The 13941-nt window shown below is 36.0% G+C and overlaps 1 protein-coding gene across 2 annotated transcripts in view; it reads left to right on the forward strand.

Moving 5' to 3' along the window:
* Positions 1–13941, forward strand: part of CDK17 (cyclin dependent kinase 17) — a 91775-nt gene that overhangs the window by 48938 nt on the left and 28896 nt on the right. For both annotated transcript variants that reach the window (XM_027654861.1, XM_027654868.1), the window contains 2 exons: positions 2010–2174; positions 8684–8817. In XM_027654861.1, coding sequence (XP_027510662.1) covers positions 2010–2174; positions 8684–8817 — 299 coding nt within the window. The remainder of the gene's footprint in view (positions 1–2009; positions 2175–8683; positions 8818–13941) is intronic.

Genomic DNA, 13941 nt, shown 5'->3' on the forward strand with positions numbered 1-13941 from the left:
TATACCACGCTTAAGTCAAAAGGGATGATGCAAAGTATTAGAAACGTAAATAAGCATTTGGGACAGAGATGTGCAGAGTTTTGAAGACCCTGATTTTACTTCATGAGATGTGTGGTGAATTTTTCATCATGTTCACCCACTTTGAAGCTGTATTTTTGAAGGATGGTAACTGAAGGATGCAGGCAGGTTTATAAGTGCTGACATGTCCTTTCACATTTGGTTTTCTGCCTGCAGCATGTTTTTTTTCCCAGTTGTTTTTTTTTTTTTTTTTTCCTGCAGCAGCTGGGTTTGTTTTTTTTTGGTTTTTTTTTTTGGTTTTTTTGTGGTGGTTTTTTTTTTTTTGTCTCACTGTGTTATACATGTTTATTTGCAAAAATCCGTTGCACAATTATTTCTTAAAGTCACTGCCTTGTCCTTGGATAGTTCTGTGTACTTCTATCTCTTTGCTTGAGACTAGTCATAGTAATATATGCACAAGGTCTTTGTGTATGTAGGGAGAGAGTAGGTTCCCATCAGGATCCTGCTTTTATTAGAATAATAGGTATTTCTTGCTGTTATTTTCCTTCACCATTGAAATTCTGCTTTCCATACAAAATTTTCTCCTAGCTATATTGTTCTTCTTACCTTATTTTGTAAGAGAAAGCGAGTTTTTGGGGTCCCTGTATGTGGGAATATAAGTTGGGGTGATGAAATGGCATCCCAGACTACTCCCTGTCCCAGTAGGCCAGAGTGGAGTTCTGAGAAGATCCTGTCTGTGCTACACTCTGGGAGCAGTGGCTCCAGTAACACCTTGGTGGGTACTGCTCTGTTCAGTAGCACTACTCGTGCTGAGGTTGCTCTATGCGTGGCTGCTGCGTTTTCTGTCTTCTGAATAGTACCAAACAACACAAATCTGTAAAGTTAATAAGAATCAAATGATGGAAAAATAAAATTAATTGAATCACAAGTGGTTTTTGAGCATATCTTCTGGTCTTTACCCTAGTACAGGGACAGTGCTTGCATGTAGCTACCAAATGACTCTGATCTCTTCTTCTGAAGTGAGAGTATTTCTCCTTTATTCTCTTGTATGAATGACTTAATTGGTGGTTCTGATAAGTCCAATTTTGTGACAGTCAGTGCAAGCTGACATCTGTTCTGCTGCTTCTTGGGGTAAAAAAATCCTCTTGCATTTTTGCAGTTAGTCTGCTTCTAGTACCATGTCGATCCTTTGAGTGCCAGTCCATGTGTGCACAGTCAGGTTACTGAGAGAACGTGAACACTCTATTTTCTGTGCACACTTGTAAATAAGATTTTAAAATTTATAACATTTTATCTTTTTAGAAAGTGTTTATCAGTAATAATAACTTTTACAAAAATCTCAAAATCCTAGTTTTAAGTCTTAAGTACTATGAACTGTCTGAAGTACAATCCAGTAGAAAGGCAAAATAACAAATCAAACACTTAATTTTTCTGATATCCTGTAAGTTAATAACTTTAATTATGACATGACAGCTCTGGTAGGTATAGACAGGTATGTTTACTTCTAAGGACGCCCAATAGCAAGACCTTGCTACTAGTGACACGCCAGAATTTTGAGAGGGAGAATGTTTGCAAAGGCTTGCAGTTGAATTTGCTCATCATGGTTGATCTAACAGCTGTTCGGTTTAAATTATAGTAAAGATTAAACACTGTGCAGTAAGACAGTAGAACATAATTACAGTGTTCTCATTTTCTTGAAGTTCTAAGACTGTATATTCAGCACATTTACTCATCCAGCATCAGAGTGACAGAATTTAATAAAATTAAATTTGCGTAATACTTAATGCCATGTTTTGTACTCATTTGTTAATAGAGAAATGGCAGTAGTATGATGGTCTACTGTTAGCATGAAAGATAATTTTACCAGACTGGTGATTTCCTGTTTAGTAACTGGTTTTTTTCTTTTTCTTTTTTTTTTTTTCCTTCTGGCATGTTCCTGACACTCCTGCTTGCTTGTGGCAATGAATATTTTGATCCCTTGTGAATTGTAGAGCCTATTGTGAAGAATGGCAGGCCTCCAACATCTCACAGCATGCACTCGTTTCTCCACCAATACACAGGATCTTTCAAGAAGCCCCCTTTACGGAGACCACATAGCGTCATAGGGGGCAGCCTCGGCTCCTTCATGGCAATGCCCAGAAATGGGAGCAGATTAGGTAATTTCCTACATTGTTTGTTTAAATGAAGTTTTCTGTGAAAAGTAATGTTTGTATTGATTCTTAGGAAGAGATATGATTATTCTAATGCTTTAATAAATCTCTGGGTACGCAGTAATTTTTTCTGGAATTGTTCGAGAATTTTGTTTTTGAGGCGCTGAGTGTCTCCTAAGATTTTCAGGAAGAAAGCAATCAGAAGAACACACAGAAATCACTCATGAATTGTTGACAAGTTGCAGTGTTACAAAAGTTACAAAATATTCTTTCTAAATACTTTGCAAGGAATCCGTATGTCCATCTCAATTAAGCATTGACAAGAAGTACAATAAATGTAATATGTTAAAAATAGAGAATAATCATCCTATATGTGGAATTTTAAAAGAACTGGTGTATTACTTTGCATTATTATAAGGAAAAAATGGTTTTTTCAGTGGCAAATTAAGACCACTCAACTATAATAATCTTTTTGTTGTGCTCCCGAGTTATATTCGTGCCTCTGTAAAGCAAAGAAGTTGTGAAATATTTTCTCTTCTACAAGTAATTTGTCATGTTGTTGCCTCCAGTCACCATTAATGTTTTACCCTGCTTTTATGTTATTTTAAATTATACTTAATTAATTGATTCTAGAAAATGAGAACAAGTCACAGCTTAATTAGAATTTTATGATTTTTTCAATCTTCTGCCCTCCTTTAGAAGTGTGTGATAAACTGATCTTCAAGATTAAGCTATGAATCTTCTAGATAGTAGTCAAACCACTTATATCCTACTCTGTTGTAATATCACTCATTTTCAAAAACATGCCTTTTTACTGTGTGTGCTACCATTCAGACTGAATCTGTCTTCTTCAAACTGTCCTCTTGAATTGACTATAGCAGCTGTCATCACACAAGAAAATGGGTATTAGTGTGCACAGTTTAACTGCTATATCAATTCCTGATTTCACTCAAGTACTGTACAAAGTATTTGATTTTTTTTTTTTCATTTTTTCCAAGCCGGTCTTTAGTTCACTTGCCAAGAATCTAAGAGGAAGACAAAGTTTAAAAAAATTATTGTGTACTTAAATTTGTCAAACTAGATAAATATAAACTGTGTGCAGGAACAGCAGAGATGTTGTTGAGTACAGAGATGCTTGTACTCTTGTACTTGTGTGTTGACTTTACCATCATTCTCTTAAGGTTTTGAAATGTAAATTTACCAGTGACTTATTCCTCTCCAGAATTTCACTTCCTCTTCATGAACTTCAAATGAGCTTTGCAAAAGGAAAATTCATACACAGAATGACAGAATATTCTGAGTTGGAAGGGATCCGCAAGGATCATCAAGACGAACTCTGAAGTGAATGTCCCATAACAGTTTTTGTTTTCATTTAATGATCCTTCAGTTTTCTCCAAAGCTTTTTCATCTGAAAAAATATACTAATATATAAGTATTGTGGAAGAATGACATTAGTTATATTTTTCTCAGATGATCACGTTTTATCGGTGAACTATTGTTTAAATAGCATGCGTGATTTGAATATGTTAGTCTGTACAAAGTGTTATAATAACATGTTTTAAATAGCTACAGATAGCTGTACAGTTTGTAATTTTGTTGAAGTAGTATGGAATAGATGCACAGAATGTATCATAGAATCACAGAATGGTTTGGGTTGGAAGATCACATAGTCCCAACCTCCCTGGAGGTTGCCATGAGCAGGGACAACTTTCACTGGACCAGGTTCTTTATGTGTACGTTAAACACCACTTTTTGCTTTGGATATGATGATGCCATTTTTCTACTCCTTATTTGATGAAAATGTTAGCTACTTATACATGTTATACAGTGGTAGAAAACACAAGTACAAGTATATGCAAGCATAATTACTCTTTCTGCTCCTTTTTCCCATTTTACGTCCTTTTGTTCCTACCATGTTATAATGGTTATTGCTCAGCAGGCAGCTGAGGTTTTGCCTGTTGGGATAATGACATCACAAATGAAACAAGTCAAATATACTACACTACATGAAACTTTTATTTTCTTTGCTTTCTTCATCTATCCTCTTTTCTTTACAGCTTTTCCTCTGTTTCATAGGTAGAAAAATGCAGTCAGAGAGATATTCTAGAAATATCACAAAGTGATGGCAGTTAAAGGACGATTATTTGGTTAAAAAAACCAGCTGAAACTGAAACCTGCCGCAAGTGCATCTTCATGACTGCTTGTTTTTGAATAAGATTTTCAACATAATTCATTGAAAAACCAAGGAGTGTTCTGGAATTTTTAGCTTTTTGAGCATTGTGCTTGAGTTCCTGCAGTTGTTGTAACGTGTAAAATCCAAAAATACTTTAAAAAGAATTTCTACTTGGAAACTCTCTGTTAGCTTTAGGTTTCATAAAATGCTGTGTAAAATAAAAATTTTTGAACGGTACCCCTGTTTAAAATTTGTTTAGTAGTTATTTAATTTAGTATTCAGTTATCAGGATATTTTTAAATAATGTAGATGATTCCCGGGCCAAACTGTAAAACCACTGAATGAGAGTCTAGCTGAGGGATTTTTTTTTAGTTCACTTGGATCTATACAGCTTCTACAGTCATGTGCCTCTGGAAACATTTAACTGCTACAGTCCATGATGAAGCCAGAGCTAATAAACTCTTTTTGGCCCTGACCTGGCTGAATGCAGAGCAAACCTGATTGTCCTTGTTCCATGCTTACGTTAATGGCACCTCTGGAGAGGCACCTGGAATGTGCAGAGCCACCTGAAGCTGACCCTCCTGGTGAACTGTAGTAACGGCCAGGAGAGAACTTATCCCTGCTTTTGCCAGTCGAACTGATACAGTTGGGGAGAAGTTTTCATTGTCATAATTATTAAATGAAAGGAATGAGGTTCCCATACAGTTTTTGTAGTTTGATACCATTAACGGCAAAGGCAATTTCTATGGCCTTCCTCAATTTGAATCCTGTTATTAGTGAAACTAATCTTAAAATGTAGTTACTTCATAGAAAAGTAAGCTTTGGAGAAGTGTGCCTTGGAAGGAATCCAATATGCAAGTCATGTGATTATTTTTGTAATAATTTGAGATAAGGTGGAAAGATCATACAGTCTGACTCAGTACTGACTAATTAGTGCCTTTGATTATGGCTCACTTGGAGGAGTTCTCCTTTGCTGCACTGTAGGTTCCCTGTATTAATTTCTTCTATGATGTGTTCCTTGCACACCCTGAAATGAGGACTTCCCTGAAATGAGGACAACCTTTTCTGAATTGAGGACAGCCTTTTCCTTTAAATGTACTTCCATAGTTACCCTGTTACATTGTAGTCATCTACAGCTTTTCATTACATGGCCATACTGGATATTTAATAAGATGTGTAGAGTACATTGAAATAAACACCTGTGTAAGAGAATGGCTTCAATATTCAGTGAAAGCAGTTCAATACATTATTGAATGTTTAAAACCTCAGAAGACCATTGCTAGTAGGTTCTGTTGCAGAAGAACTTACCTACAGAAAAGCTTAGTGAAATTAAGGAAATATTTGCATGATTTTCGTCATTGCTTAATCAAATGTCATCATGCACCTGTGTAAAAATTATTAAAATGTCTAGGTTAATGCCTTAGTCTGGGGTTTATGCTATTAAAATAATGAACATAAGGCTCTACTAATGCCTTTTTACTTCAATAAAATAAAAAGATGAATTTATATTAGATGATGACACAGTCAAATTATTCTTAAAAAGCTTAAAATTCTATCTATTTAGAAAATAATTAAAACATCTGCAAACCCTTACAGATAAGAGCAGTTGGGTATTTAGCCCATTGGAAACTCAGGCATGCACTTAATGATACATTTTTGGATGCTACAGCCAGTATCCTGCTTAAACCCGCTTGGTTATGGGTATGTAGCTTATCCAGACTTACCAGAATTAATCAAATCACAACAGTATTCAAAATCATCATCTTATATAAGTCTGAAATACTGAATTTTTAGACTTGTGTGGTACAGACCACTTTGTCTTCACATTCCTGATTTATAAAGAGCAGAATCTCCTTGCAGCTGCATTTTTTGTCCCAAATGTATGGGTTTGTGTTACTAGTTCTTGAAATAGTCCTTAGTTGTGTGTCATTACATAGGTAATCTTCTTAGTAGAAGAATTACCTTTGTCAGCTGGAGTGCTCTTTGTAGTTCTGCGCATTGCATTTTGAACTGCCCTTTTTTTACTAGTAACTTCGTAATATGGATGCTTTTGTGAATTGAACATGAAAAGTATGACAGAATCAATCCCATAATTACTTTTTAATAAGTGTCAGTCTTTTTAAAAAAGGAAATTTTGTAATTGCTCCATGGTTTAAAATACAGTTTTTTAAATACAGTCTTTTATTTTGTGGAATTGCTGCGATAACTGTCTCTTACCTAGCTTCCATAAAGAAAATAGACTTTGGGGCCCAGTCAATGAGCTTGTGCTAACATGAGGATAAATAGGTTGGGGAACAATTGTCGGTAGGTGCTACAGTTCATTTTACAAACAGAATCTTGAGAGCTGTAATTGAAAAGAGGATATTTATTAAATAACTGATACTGTGAATGTGCTCTTTACCAGATACAACAGCACTGTCATAACAGCTTTGCTGCAAATAATGTTTTCAATGATGCTTTTATATTACTAAAAATAATTTCCCACCATTTGTTAGAGATTTTTAAAAATACAACTGTCAAGTCACTACAGAGGGTAAGAGAGATTTCTTAGCGATCTGGCAAAAGAGAGTCACATTTTGTCTGCTTAGCTTAAAGGTAAGGCTGATCTTTAGGAACCACTTTCTGGAAATCTCTTCCTGTGGTTCAAACTACTATGCCTTTACAAGCATTGATGAATATTTACCTTGTTTGAAACCAAAAGATTGCTTCTTATTATGTAAGGAGTGCAGGTTAATTTTTCTTATTCAGTCCAAATCTGAGCATGACTTGCACAGAAAATTCTAATACAGTGTGGATTTTTAATCAAATCCAATATAAATCCACATCACTGCTGGAAAATATGCTTTGTGCATGAGTTGCATGCTTAGTTTGTGTGTTTAATTGCAGTATTTTGTGTTAAAATATGTGTTACTAATTCCTTATGAGTTAATCTTTCTTTTTATATCCATTCTATTTTCTGTAAAAGGAAATTCTTTGCACTGAAGAAGAATTTGTTCCTTTGAAGTCTACATGATTCTGTGTGAGACAAACTAGACAAGTGAAGATGTGCTGATAAGAAACATTGGCCTAATGGCTTTTTTCCCCCTAGAAAATCCAGTTTTCTTGCTTGTTGATAGTGAAAAAACCTGCAGTTTCTCTTTTGTTTTGTTTTGGTGGGTTTTTTTAGTTGCTGTAAGGCTTTGCAAATGATAAATATTTTCGTTTGTGTTGGTGGTAAGACTGAATTGATCTCTATGTGTTTTCCTAATATTAGCATTTTTTAGGGGTAGAGGTCTGAGGCTTTTAGTTCTTCAGGTTCTCTTTTACCTTGTACAAGATAATGCTTAATATCAAGGATCAGGAGAGGGCAGGGAAATGGGTGGTTTTTGAAGCACCTAGTGTTTAATCACTAGAATAATTTTGAGTTCAAGTATTTAAGAAGTAATAATGGAGCATTACTCATAGTGAATTGCTTGTATGACCAATTTCCCATGTGTGTCCTTTTGCAAATCATTTGGCTCTCTACTATTAATGACACCGCCTTGATTTCCTCTTGTTCATTACGGTGTCTTCCAAAGTCTGGAAAATTCTTTGGTGCTTAAAAGTAAGGTATATTATACACATAAACTCTTTTGTATGGATGAATCTAAAGGATTGTTTTAAAAATACTGATTTCAGTTGACGTGAAGATCCTGCAACATCAAGTAACTCAGGCAGTCTGTTATGTAAATTCCTCCGTGAGGTCACAAGTTTCACTTAATTGCTCTTAAATGTCAGGTCCTCCACTGAATGCACTTGTACGTTGTGGACCTCTATTTAGATGGTCATAATACATCCCATTCCTCCACACTTGGACACCAGAGCATTTTATCTCTGAAGTTCTGGTATTTGTCGTTTCTGAAAATAATACCTATACCTCTCCATTCTGGGTTTTTTTAAAGCTTTCTGAAGATACATTTAGGTTACTAACATCAGGTATTGTGATTTGAAAATGCTAAATATTCTCAGTAATGTTGTATATCCAAGAACAGCTAAAAGAGAAGAGGTACTGAGGGAGTTTAACCGGAAGGGCCTTTGGGAATTAAAATTGGTATTGAAATGTTTGTCTTTTGTTTTGGAAAACTGAGTTCTGCTGCGGTTCAAGTAAGAGAAAGAAAGATAAAGTCTGCGTAGAAGTCCTGTAAAGTAAACCTGTTCATTTTGTGATTATTCCTGAGCCATAAAAAGTATATATCAAGGCTACCATGGCTGTGATGAGCCTTTGACTCTGCCATGTGACCCGAAGCGCAGTAATGATTGAATTGTTTTCCATCTCTTCAAAAGAGCTGATTAACTGTTTTCAATTCTTTGGATTATTTTTAAGATATTGTTCATGAAAATCTGAAAATGGGGTCAGATGGGGAAAGTGACCAAGCTTCTGGAACATCATCTGATGAAGTTCAGTCTCCCACAGGTGTTTGTCTCAGAAACCGGATACACAGACGAATCTCCATGGAGGTAATTTATTTTTCATATAAGGATGATTTAAATTGACAAGAGAGTTGGGGGTTGCTTTAATTGTTTGTTATAACTGGTTGTCTTCTCAATTAACTATAATTGTTCTGACATAAAATAGTTTCAATTCTGCACTAAATACGTCCTCATTTGTCACGCTATCTTGCACTGTTTATGAGCTGTTAATTTTGAAAATCTACATATGGTTTGAAACTTGTTTTTTTGGGAGGAATTTCTTGAGTGTCGCATTTGAATAGCATTCCGTTACATTCTGTGCAGTTCATTGAATGTATTCAAGAAGATACATGGTTTAGACATTTTTTTTACTTAACACTGTTTTCTGGTCTTTGCAAAACTAATGCTACAGCAGCAGTGGTCCTGACTGCGCTTCGGCCTTTTCCTTTCTTCCTGTTTTTTTCATGAACGGAACTTTACAGGATGGTAAACAAAAGGAGGAAAAGTACCTTATGAATAACTGTGCACATAATTTCCTTTATTTATGAGTCTCATTATGAATACTAGCCACCCTTGTGCTTGCTTTGTTGTCATTTCCCTTTGTGAACTAAAACAGAACACTTCCTTTTTCTTGAGTGTATAAAAGTTACAATTATAATGGTGTCTTTGTTACAGAAGCATGTAAAATTTTTTCATTGCTGCTTTATAGTATACATAGCAATATGCACAGTTTGTAAGATTTTAAATCTTCATTCAAAGCCTCATATCAAATACTGGATTGGGAAACAGATTTGGATAAGTTACAGTAGGGTGGATGTGCCAAAACTTTTTTTATTTGTGAGGCATTCTGTTATGCTTGGAATTCCAAGACTCCAAGCATGTAATGCAGATATGAATCCAAGAATGTTGTGAATTAGCTGTATTGATTATTTATATAATTTCTTGCATGTGGAAGGTTTTGTCTTCAGAATCCTGAATTTATAAATTAATCTCAGGTTTGATCTAAAGACTTCATTCTCCCAAGTTTGCTTGCTGGAGTTTGCTTGGGCGAACTAAGGTGGGCCTATTGGTTTATGAGGGATACTTAAATTAAGAAAAGAAGTCATTGTAAAAACTTGCTTGTCAGAATGCATGCTGGAGAAACTAAAAATCAAGGAAACTATTTAAAAGGATTATTTACTTTTTGTTCATTGTCTGTTTCCTCTGCATTTTGAAATGCACACTTAAAACAGGAAAGAAATACAGAAATTAATGATGCATGATGAAATTACAAACTGAAATGGAAATCTGTCAAGTCTTCCAGAGAGGGCTAAGAAGCATTAAAGAGTTCTCTTTTATATTAGAATTTAAGACCTCTAAAACAAATTACAAAAGAACTCAGGAAGAGTCAATAAAGTTCAGGAAATTTCTGTGTAGTTTTTCATAAGGTGTCAAATAAAAGCATATTTTCACTGGCCTCTTTAATTGTGTAGCAAACCTAATATTACTGTTTAAGAGGCTTTGGGAAGCTTCTAGGTTTTGTTTATGCAGTGCTGATTTTCTCGTTTTCCTCCAAATTCCAATGCTTGTTTCTGACTGTTGAAATTAACATTATTTCTTTATTAACTGACTCAGTCAGTGAGAGCAGGAATGTGTTTTTGGCAGCTGTTCATGTATATTCTGTAAGTGCAATGTTTCCCTCAAATCCCTTTAGTACTGATACGGTGACTTTTCCCATAAGATTTCATGCTAATGTCTGCCAGCAGCCTCAATTCTGAATTTTAAGAATGCTGTCATTGAGAGATATTTTCGGTGGACTTAAGTTTACTTCTTAGAAGTGTTTAGGTGGGACTTTTACCTGTTTGTGCATTCCAGAGGGAGAAAACTATAACAATCTTTGTAGCTTTGGTTAAAATACCTTTCTAATGATAATCTTTTCAGTCAACTTTCTGATTTCCTTAGTGAAAAGGCCTTAAGTGATTACATCGTCTACCTGTCTTTCCCTCCTCCTGTTTATCCCATGGGTCATTTTTAGTCAGTTTTGACAAGTGGGTAGAAATCTTAGATGCTAATTCTCTATTAATTTCTGTGAAAAAAAAAAGCTCTGCAGTGGGAGACATTGTTAATGTATCCACTGCTAGGAAAGATGCAGACTTTATTAAATGCCACGGCATCCATGTATGAGTTGAACTTCAGGATATAAGTCAATAGAAAACCCAGTTTTACTTGTTTTGCTGTTTGTGGAACGGGATTGCTTGCTTCCTTGGCCTTTGAGGGAACCAAAGAAGGGTTTCCTCTTGCAAAAAGTCATGCCTGCATGCCTTGTGTGATTTGTGCCATGGAGCTGGCTGGTTCAATAGTAGCAATGTGATTATATAAAAAGAAAGAAACGTCTTTGTTGTTAAGTAAGTTTCTGTTATTTCAGTTTTATTTTTCTGGCTTGTGGGGACAGTTAATCTATCATCTCTAGACATCACTGAGTAGCCTATACTCCCTTTATAGCTATTTAGGTTGAGTTACAACTGTGTGCTATACATACACGTTGGAGTAAATTAGTGTATGTGTGACAGTGTGTTTTTGCTGTAGTCTGCTGAAGTCATCAGTCCCACTTGAAATCCATTGTAGAATGTATTTGATTAAATATATACAGTTGGATAAACGCGATAAATCAATACTCTTGTTCCTCCACGTTGAGGTGAATGTGCCTGTCACACTATGGCTATGTGCTTTTTTTGTGTTTAGTTTGGCCAATATTCACTGTATTTATAGTGGGTTTGTTCATAATTACTTTGTTATATATGTTTGTTTCTCTCTGCTGAATTGACAGAGGCCCTGAGTTGTTTTGAAGGTAACTAATCAGGTAAAGCTGAAACCTTGGAACAGTCCTTTTTACTTGAAAGAATTTTGTGTATATAACCAGATTTTTCATGCTTAGCTTGACCTTCCTCTAGAATTCTGAAAATTATCAGCCCATCAAAGAAAAACTCAACCCTTTTTTAAAAGTACTTGCTGAAAGCATGCATACTGTACTCAAAGTGCTAATTAGAAAAACTGAGTATTAATATTCCTGGCATGTTTTGTCCATTAGAATACACATTTTGATTTTTAGTGCCTATCCCCACTGCAATCAAATAATGCAGAGCTACAAATAAAATGCTGTCAAAGAACAGACATATTATCTGCTACAGAGTATACGAAAAACTCTGTTGGGAAATAAAACTTGATGTTTCTAAAATTTCTGTATAGAAATATCTTGGAAGATAGAGAAATGCGAAATAGACAGTGGAGAGAGAAGTGGAAAACATGTTTGTTGTAGCAGAATCTCCATAACAATAGAAAGCTGAAATTTCATAACCTTAAATTGCCCTGCTTTAGATAGGAAGTCATCATACTGGAATGTAACCTAAATATGAAGCATTTTAGATATGAAGTGGTGATAGTGCAATGACAAAGAATCCTACTCTGCAGTGAGAAGTCTGCTGGGGTGAAAACTTTCCATACATAGAGATACCAGCTTTCAATTTGTCATATCCTCCCCCATCCGCCCCCCCTTTGACATACAATTTAGGCCAGCCTGACTGCTGCAGACAGGGAGATGGTGTGCATTTGCTTCTGAATTCGACAACACTGCAGTTGAGGTTCTAATTTTTTTTTAATGATTATTTCTTGTTATCATGTGTTTAGAAAACAAAGAGAACATACCAGAATCTCACTGTGTTGCCTAGATAAAGTTTATTTTGCCTGTAATCCACAGGCTACAAATTGTTGGTAAAGCAGTTGTGAGGTCTATTATGTGAGGACTTTGGCTTCAAACAGCTGTTAGGTTTCAATTAAAATGTCTACTATTCTCATGCTAATATTAATGATTACTTAGTAAATCAGTAAAATTATCAAAACAGTTGTATGGAATAATTTTTTCAAGTGTCAGAAGCAGTACAACTTAAGAATGACTACATGTGTATCTCTGTTTTAAGCGTATGTGCTTTCATCATGTAATGAGAAACACTTCTCTAGATCATGGAGCTACAACTTAAAGCATTTTTCACTTTGATTTTGCTTGAAAAGAAGACATGGGCAGTAAGGCATTAATATAAATTCATGTTTCAAGCTGTAAGGGTTCGCTGGGGTCCCTGTGCCCATGCACTGCATAGTGAGTGCATCATTAAGAGCTGTGGTGGATAAAAAATACAGAGAAACAGTCTGTGCAAATTGAAACATCTGTTTCCCTTTCCCAGAAGTCCAAGGTCTGTAAGCTGTCTTAGCATGTGAACTGGCGGAGGGCCATAACCCACTGTTCACCAGCCTGTTTCCCAGATATTTTATCCTGAGAAGGAGTTCCTATCCATAGGACTGTCACATTAGTGACAGAAGTGTGTTCCAGATCAGACTGCTCCTACCACACTGCTATAGAGTATAATTCTCCCCTGGGAGGATTAGCTGAAGGGTCATACTTTTAGCTGAACAGAAAGAAATACAAAGGCTGTGAATTGATGCTGTACAGCAGGTGAGCATTGTGCTGGTCACCTTCCAAAAGGAAGAGTGTGGATGAGAAAGAAGTTTTCGATTAGCTTCACTCTTTACCAGGGCTGTGACTAGTTTGGGGGTCTTGACACAGTCTGAGTAACTCAATCTGCTGTTGGTACAGCTGGGTAAGTGTACCTTCTCCTGAGAAAACCCCAGGTGTTTCAACTGACATAGTGTTAGGATTTTGTTCATAGGCTTCAGATTAGAATGTGATTTATAGATCCCCATTCACATGTGCTAACAGGGCACTCTTGGATCTGTTCAGTTGCTTGAATGCTTCAACAGCAGATTGGATGGCAGTACTGACACAGGTTTTTGGTTGGGGCAGTGCAGTATCTTCTCCTTCCATTAGTTTTGGAAGCAGGAAGCCACTGTATCCAGGAGAGCCTGAGCTTTCAGCCCTACATATCTTGCCCCTCAAGAGGCTCCCATGGATCCCCAGTAGACATTACTGCATGATGCCTTCTCTGAGCAAAGTTTCTTCCTTCCCTCTTCCTTCTGTGCCTGGCAGCTGCAGAACTCTTTCTGCCTTACTTACTGGGTTTTGCCTAATTTCCTTCTCTTTGGCTCCTGAGAATGCATAGCTCTTTCTTCAGTTGTCTCTTCTGAGAATCTAAGCATGTAATCACCTACCAGAAGATTTTTGTACTAGACAGACAAAAGGTTGAA

Source organism: Corapipo altera, unplaced genomic scaffold (assembly GCF_003945725.1).
Source record: "Corapipo altera isolate COAL_440 unplaced genomic scaffold, ASM394572v1 1, whole genome shotgun sequence".
In the NCBI taxonomy this organism is placed as follows: domain Eukaryota; kingdom Metazoa; phylum Chordata; class Aves; order Passeriformes; family Pipridae; genus Corapipo; species Corapipo altera.